Source organism: Morus notabilis, unplaced genomic scaffold (assembly GCF_000414095.1).
Source record: "Morus notabilis unplaced genomic scaffold, ASM41409v2 Scaffold345, whole genome shotgun sequence".
Lineage (NCBI taxonomy): Eukaryota > Viridiplantae > Streptophyta > Magnoliopsida > Rosales > Moraceae > Morus > Morus notabilis.
Window position 1 is genome coordinate 20,703 of NW_010356869.1, and position 8,646 is coordinate 29,348.

General features: G+C 34.4%; 1 protein-coding gene across 1 annotated transcript; it reads left to right on the forward strand.

Annotated features, from left to right (window-relative positions):
* Positions 1 to 2,686: 2,686 nt before the first annotated feature.
* On the forward strand, positions 2,687 to 6,963 carry LOC21395739 (protein indeterminate-domain 12). Its single transcript, XM_010088800.2, has 3 exons — positions 2,687 to 3,671; positions 3,829 to 4,225; positions 5,995 to 6,963. Exons 1-3 carry the CDS (start codon positions 3,488 to 3,490, stop codon positions 6,806 to 6,808), a joined length of 1,395 nt encoding a protein of 464 aa, XP_010087102.2. The 5' UTR covers positions 2,687 to 3,487; the 3' UTR covers positions 6,809 to 6,963.
* The last annotated feature ends 1,683 nt before the right edge of the window (positions 6,964 to 8,646 follow it).

Sequence of the window (8,646 nt, forward strand, 5' to 3'; positions counted from 1 at the left end):
TTCACTTTTCAGTTTACAAGTTACAATGAATCAACACTACGAGAATGAAGGTATTAGTGAGGAGACTTACAGCAAGAAAAAGAAAAAATTCCAAGCACCTTTTTTTAATACGCTATATCAAGCAATATTAATGCCTTTTTTTCCGGTCTTTTATTGTGCTCGATGTTGTAATAACTTAAAAAAAAAAAAAAAAAAAAAAAAAAAAAAAAAAAAAAAAAAATGACAATGGCATATGATTATAATTAGTACTCTTTACTAATTATTATATTAAGGTGACAAAATTGATGATCTGCGGTGCATTAATGCCATTAGCACTTTTATTTACTTAAGCAGCTTTCCCAACCAGATTCGAGCAGTTCCAAGGCTTGTAATATTGATACTACGTAATGAAATCCTTATAATAAATTACCATATACATGTAAACCCTTAATGATACCAGACAGAACGGTCAAAACATCTCAAGCTTTAATTGTTTTCTCTCTAATATTAATTAATTAATTGTGTTGTAATAAATTATTATCTCTTCTGAACACTTTAGTTGAAAGGTATTACATATATCTGTTGATTCATTAAGTAAGAATTATTATCTTGACTGCTCCAAACGTACGGCATGCATTAATTAATTCAACGCCCTTAACGCCATGCAACTTTTTGGGGTTTTTTTTTTTGATAATTATTATTATGGATTTGAGGTGAATGTACTTTGCATCTCTGTTTGCCCTAAAGGTGAATCAATATTGAAGCATAAATCTAATCTTACCCAAAAAGAAAGGAACATATATGAATCTCACTCAAAAGCCCCTGCATATTCAAAAGATAATTAGATGAAAAGAAACCCACATAGGATTCCCAAAAGGAATGCATATATATATATATATATATAAGAGCAATATTCATAATAATAATTAGGTGATCAGCATATGATGCCCACCAAAGTTTCGGAATTCAGATGATGATGGGTCCTATTTCCTACACGCCTATGTCTTAATGGGATTGGTTTTTGCATGGTCGCTTCCATTTTGTTTTAGGTCACGCGGCCGCCAAAAGAGAAGGGAATATATCTCAAATTTAGTCGCAAAGACAATTTTAACCGTAAGTGTTTCAGACGTTTTGAGCAAGGTTTTTGCTCATTTTGGTGATCAATGAAGAGGACAAAGTGGACAATTTGTCTACATGCATGGCTTTCAATTTGGGTTTGGAATAAAATAAAGTTAAGAAAAGGAAAAAAGAAGACGCCTTCCCAAGTTCCCCCTTCGGTGGGGTTTCCTTGGGCACTTTCTCCGTGCACCAGCTAGGATGTGAGAGAATTTTCAATAACAAAAGAAAGAGACAGAGAAAATGGAAAGATTAATTTGGGAGAAAATCCTCAACTATATTACGCAAACCCCTAATGATTATTCAAAGAGAACTTGAAAAACTGGAGGAGGAGAAGAAGAAAATATATAAAAAAGGAGGGTAAGTCGATGAATCTCTATATGGTCTCTGAAAATTTCACTGCTAAATAATTGAAAATTATAAATTAATTTAAGAAAAGAAAATTTTACAAACAGAAACAAATGAAAATTAAAGAAATTAAGCGAGGATGCTTATAAGAGGAATTAAAAGATAGATTTGGAAGGTCCCCAAGAAAAAATTGAACAAAGATAGAGGTGAAGTACTCAAATAAAACGCGTCCACACATTTGCTTTTTTGTTTTTAGAACTTGTCACATAAATCTAGGGATATCCTAATCTTAACGTGCATGTTTTTAAATATTATTAGATGTAGTTAAAATCATGTTAAGATAATATATATATAAGGCATTTTCTTTGGTCTTTTTGGAGAGAAGTCCCCTCAAACGTCACATGTAATTATGAAAACATAACATGAAAATTATTAAACGTTAACATCGACGTTAGAGAGACGTAATACCAAAAAATTTAGTTATCAATGTGATATAAATATATAATATACATATATATATATATGAATGTGATAAAAATATGATCGTTCAAAATATAATATACAAGTTTTATTTATTTTACTGATTCAAGTTAATAACTTGAATTGAAAAGTGAATTTATATAAAAAAATTTAAATATAAAAAGTTAAATTTAAATTTTTATTAAAAAAATGCACTGTAATAAAAATTTTAATTGTGATTGGACCTAATAAAACTAACGGGATAATAATATAAAGTACTATAGAGATTTGTGTCAATCAATGAATCAATCATGTATATAGTGGGATTGGGGGGTACTATAAGCTCCCTCTCTGTACTCTACGTCTCTCTTTTTGCCTTTTCAGCGTCCCACAATATATATACACACATATACACACACACATATATATACATACCATTTTAATCTTCTCATTCCCCTAAGCCATATTTTAAGCAAGACCTCCTTTTAATATCATTTCCATTCAAATCAAGGGCCTTTAGAGTTTGGGTGTTTTATTACAGGAACAAAGGAAAAGACAGAAAGTGCCAACGTCATACACAAAAAGAAAATAATTAGAATAAAGAAATGTACTAATTTGACGAATCAAGTGGGGATTGATTCTTCCTCGTCTTTGCTTGGCCTCTCTCTCTCTCTCTCACTAACCTTTACAGAATTCTTAGCTTTTTCCGGGTTTTTTTTTAGCCTTTTCTGGTCATCTATATTTTTCCTCTCTTATTTTTTTTTCTCCATTCAATTTTCCTTGATCTGCCACTGTAATCATAACTGATAACCCTCTATGTACTGTGTACATAATTATATATCTACAATATACACTGATACTGTACCTCTTCATATTTTCTGTCCCTCTCTATGTGCACATAAATAGATAAAAGGAGAGGGTTATTGGGTGGTGAATTAAGATCAGGTCCTGAGACAAAAACCAAACCAAAACAAAAAACAAAAAAGAAACCCCATCTGATAATTATCTGATCTTTCCATGTTGGATTGCATGGATGGATGAGAGCTCCTAATTAGAAAGAGAAAGAGATCTAGAGAGAGAGTTTGGAAAGAGATATATGATAATATATCTGTATGGCGTTGCAGAGTTGTTCAGACAAGCAATAGCAATCCATGGCCTTTAGATAGCGACTTGGAGAATAACCCATCGTCATCATCATCATCTCTTCACGAGATTATTATAATTTATTTATATTTCTCTCTCTCTCTCTCTCTCTCTCTCTCTTGTTCTTTACCATCCAATAAACGATGCCTTTCTGTGGCTATATCATGTGTACTCCAAAACTGGGATTCTCTCTACTACTTCTAGGGCTGCCCTTATTATATTTTGTAGTCTTCCCTGTTGTTTTCTGAGAGAGTTTACAAAAGTGGGGTAGTACTTGAAAGGAAGGGTTAAAGTGGGAGAAAAATAAAAGATCTCTTATTACAAACAAAGAGATATTATCAGAGTACCACAGAAGGGGTTTTTTCTTTCTTTTCTTTTTCTTTTTCTTTTGGTATTTGTTTTTCTCTCCTTGGAGTTTTCTTACCATTAAGCAGGTGGCCAAATGTTTTCAGCAGCCATGTCCAATTCAACGTCTTTGTCTACTGATGAAGCTAGTGTTTCTTCTGGTACAAGAGTCCAGGATTTTGGTGGATTATTCAATCCGCTAATTTCATCCTTTAACTCTCCTCATGATCATCAAGAGCCACAGAAACTTAAGAAGAAAAGAAACCTCCCTGGAAACCCAGGTATTATATATATATATATATATATATATATATATTTGTATGTATAAGAAGACTTTTTCTTTCTTTTCTTTCCTTCTTTCTTTCTTTGTTTTGTTGTAATTAGGTTTTGTCTTGGTGTTATAACTTTTTCTTTTTTTATGGTACTATTTGTTTATAGACCCAGATGCAGAAGTGATTGCACTGTCCCCGAAGACCCTTTTGGCCACAAACAGATTTGTTTGTGAGATCTGCAACAAGGGGTTTCAGAGGGACCAAAACCTTCAGCTCCACAGAAGAGGGCACAATCTTCCATGGAAGCTGAAGCAAAGGAGCAGCAAAGAGATAAAAAAGAGAGCTTATGTTTGTCCTGAGCCAACCTGTGTTCATCACCATCCTTCAAGGGCTTTGGGAGATCTCACTGGGATAAAGAAGCACTACTGTAGAAAACATGGTGAGAAGAAGTGGAAGTGTGAGAAGTGCTCCAAGATTTATGCTGTTCAATCTGATTGGAAGGCTCATTCTAAAACCTGTGGCACTAGAGAATATAGATGTGACTGTGGAACCCTTTTCTCCAGGTACATTAAATTTTTTTTTTTAATATCCCTTGCTAATTCAGTCATTAATTTATGAGTTTTGAAGATGGTATTTTGTAAGCTAGTTATTACTTTGGAAGCCAAGAAAAAAATGTTGGTCTTTTGTCAAAATTAGGAAGTCTTTCATGTCTTTATAGGTGGTCTAATATTTGTTTCTTGTTTTAGCAGTGCTTAATTGGTTGAGTTTTTGTTCTTACACAAGCGTGGTAAGTTGTGCATGGAATATATATCCGGTGCTTTAAATGCAGTGGCAGCTTGCGCTGAAATAGACACCACTAATGCAAGTGTCTGTCACTGCGGACATTGCAAGAGAAACTGAAAGCAATATCTCTGAATATCTGCACCTGCCATATATATAGATATATATATATATATATGTATAATCATGTGCTTGAATTAAAAAATATATATATAAATTTGAGAAAAAGCAACTAGTCTAAAGCGGTCTGATTTTCATAAAAGTGATTGTCAACATTCAACAAATTTTATTGAAGGGTCAGGATTTCTCACATTTGGAACTTGAAAGAGATCAATTAACACAATTTTAACAAAGTTATTACATGGTTCAAAATCAGTTTTGTTGAGTAGGGTCGAGTTTTTTATGTTATGTTTCCCTTAATTGGTATTTTGTAAGGATTGTGACTGCAGTCTCGAAAACAATGATGGAGATCTGCTCTTGTCCAAGAAAAAGTTAAAGAAAGCCTAGCTAATTACTTTTGGGGTTCCATGGTTGAGAAAACCCGTGACTTTTTTTTTTTTTTTTTTAATTTTTGGGTGGTGGGGGGTTATGTGGATAATGTCATTATTTACATGCAGAGCGCACAGAAACTCTGAAGTTTTCATCATTATGAAAACTGATAAATCTGCAAAACATATCTGATTTGGTGAGCCGCTTTTGCTCATCTAGATATGCTGCTGGGTTTTTTTTTCATGAATCCTTATAATGCATGCACGAGTCCCACTTTCAAAAGACTAGCTAGCTATTAGTGTGTATTATCTTAATTCTCTATTTATCAAAATTTACCAATTTCTTGACACATTATATATTCATGCACATTTTGCATGCATATATAATCTATAATTCTATGTAACTCACCATCATTCCTCTCTCTTCCTTGCATTTTTTTTTTAATTTTATAACTTAATTTACACAAATTCCTGTCACTTTCTTTTGGGATGCTTTTTATATGCAATCTTCTTATTCACCCATGTAATTCACATGCACGACTTTGGCATTGACGACTTTTGGCATTCACACTCCTGCACTCATTATATTGTACATGCTGCGGCAATATATATACACATACATGCATGCATGAAAAAATGCCCATCTCCTTTTCTTATGAAAAAATAGCCATCTCTTTTTCTTTCCTTTCTAGAACTAACGGATTTTTCATTTGACTCCAATATTATATCCCTAACACGTATCTACAGAGCTATAAACTCATAAATTATATATAAACATACCTGTGTGTGTATATGTGTGAATATATATATATATATATATATATATATATATCCTCCGCTCACATTTTGCTTCTCATTCTTTCAAACGTTCAGTATTATAAATGCTATATATACACTCAACAAAAAACGACGCAAGAAACTTAGCTAGATAACATTTAGTACTACTCCGTACAACCCCAATCACAGATCTCATCATATCTTGGCTCGCAGTTTTCAACTAGTTCGAACTATATATTGTTCTTACTTGCAAATATTTCTTAGTTTTTCACTTTTTATTTTTACAGGAAGGACAGCTTCATAACCCACAGAGCATTCTGCGACGCATTGGCTGAAGAAAGCGCAAGACTCTCAGCAAACCAGTTAGCCACCACCCTCCAACCTCTCTTCCCTAATTTCCCTAATATTTCCCATCATCATCATCACTTCCTAAACCGACCACCTTTTCACATTCACACTCAAACTCTCAATAACAATGTTAATCCTTGGGACCCACCTCACAACAACCCTAACCCTAGCCACCACCAACTTCATCATCAGATCATCATCAAGCCTGAAGAATCCGATCACCGCCACTTCCAAATCCCACCTCCGCCGTCCGCGGCGCTGATATTGCCACCGGAACAACAACAGCAACAACCTCAACCTCTACAGAAGTCGATCAGCATGAATATCAGTACCACTAGCCTCCACGTGGCGCCGCATTCGTCCGCCACGTCAGCGCACCTCTCAGCCACCGCGCTCCTCCAGAAGGCCGCGAGCGTCGGCCCGCAGCCGGCGGCGGGAGGCGCCCCCGGCCACATGGCGGGGCTGGCTGACGTGGGCGGCGGCGAGTTCCTCGCCACGTGGCAGAAGAGCGACCGGTTCACGAGGGACTTCCTGGGCCTGACGGCAGTTGATCATGGCAACGGCCGCTCTGGTGGTGATGGGGCCGGTGATCGTAATGGTGCCGTTGACATTAGCGTGAGCGTGAAGGACATGCTAACATACGCCGGTGGAGTGGAGTTCGCGGCGTATCATGAGCGGGAAGGGTCGCTGTTGAAGCCGCAGGGCTTTGGGTTCGCGGCCGCCTCGGCGTCGGAGACGTGGGGGGATTGTTAAGAGTTTGTGCTTGGAGGGGTAAAAGGGTAGTTTAATAGACTTTTTTTTATGTATCGTGACAGAAATACCCCTCCTCCTTGAGGAAATAATGAGGGAAGAAATATGGAAGAAAAGAAAACAAAATGAGAATTCCTCTTTTGTATGCGGTTTATCTATGACGAATATTTTATATTCTGTATTATTTTTTAAGTCCCTTTTTTTTAAGGTGCTTGTTTAAGTCTTTGATTTCGTATTCTTATTAACTGAGAAAAAAAAAAAAACTTAGTTGTTGTTTCTACTATAGTACTAGGGATCTCTCTCTCCTGCACTTTTTTTATTCTTCTTCTTCCTATATGTTGCTTCTCATTTTAAAATGGTACAATATTCTCTCTCTCTCTCTCTCTCTCTCCCTCTCTCTCTCTCTCTCGAGTAGTTCCAAGAATTTGTTTATCTTGTTCAAAGGATACAGAGGTACGTTAGGTGAAGATAATAATGCCTTCTTGTAGTGTCTCGTGTACAGCCACAACTTTAGAAAGATAGAAGAAAAAGGCAAAAAAAAAAAAAAAAAAAAAAAAAAAAAGAGAGAGAAAAAGGAAATCAGCATCAAATTCGGTACATTTGAAAAAAAAGTTAGTCATTTATAATTGGCTCATAAAATTCTTAAGGATAGCTCAGTTATAAATAGAGCTCTTTCTTTTTTCAATTTTACATCTCATTCTCACTTTTTAAAGAAAATTTTTATAGTGTAATAAGTTTAATTTTTCTAGTTTTTTTTTTTTTTAGGTGTTTCTTCTATTTATATGACAAAGTGATTTTTATTGTTCTCTCCGTATAATTTTGAGAGAATGTTATAATCCTCATTTTTTATAATAAAATCATTCTATACTTAGCTTGTGATTTTTATTTCATCTTTTTTGAGAAATTTTCATGTAAAATACTATGTATTTATATTATCTTTATTTTTTATTTTACCATCAGATTTATCAACATCTCCTGATCGAATCAACGTCACGTGCAAAATAGTACTTGGGATTTCTTGTCCGAGCATATATATTATCCGACCCTTTTATCATTATATGCCACATCTTGAAGTCCAATTCTTCATAAGCTAAGAATTCAACAAGGAAAAATACACGATCCATCGTCAAGATACTAAGTGAAACTTTTGCTGAATTAATTTGGACTAAAGAATTTAATATTGTACGGAATGACAAGGAGGACAAAAATTGGAGGTTTTATAATTATGATTAATATGACTATATAACTTTAAAAAAAAAAAAATTTGAACATGCATGTCCTTTTTCTGAGCAATAATAATTGGTGATGAAGCTTGAGCAACCCCACTTTGTCCATTACTTTCAATGAATGTATTATGCATTTGGAAGATTTATTTCGTCCTTCCCAATCCTCTTTTTTCTTGTTTAATATAGACTATATTTTGTACCTTCTAGCAGCCAAAAGAAAGAAGATAGCAAAAAAAAAAAAAAAAAAAAAAAGTGATCGATACTATAGATATATAAGGAATATTGGTGAGATATAGGGGCGTTGAGATGTATCACATTATGACCTCGTTCATTTCGTTGATTTGAGTTTAGAATTTGAGTTTTGTTACAGTAAAAAGCTCTTACAAATAATCTTATCTAACTTTTTTGCTATAGTAAAAAACTTTCACATAAAATCACATCTCAACTCAAATTAAAAACTTGAATTAGTGAACTAAACGGGCTCTATACTTTTGTATTTTAATTGTTTGTGTGAAAAACAAATGTACACTATATATGTGCTTTGTAAACAATGACAAAAGGGACTTTCAAAGGCAGGACCACAAGCAGAATGGATATCAGTCTGTCACTGTGCAT

Bases quoted from the DNA above. Each gene is read 5' to 3' on its own strand.
- LOC21395739 (XM_010088800.2), top strand. From the start codon at position 3,488: ATGTTTTCAGCAGCCATGTCCAATTCAACGTCTTTGTCTACTGATGAA. The intron at 3,672-3,828 runs GTATTATATATA...ATTTGTTTATAG, and splicing joins AAACCTCCCTGGAAACCCAG to ACCCAGATGCAGAAGTGATT. The intron at 4,226-5,994 runs GTACATTAAATT...TTATTTTTACAG, and splicing joins TGTGGAACCCTTTTCTCCAG to GAAGGACAGCTTCATAACCC.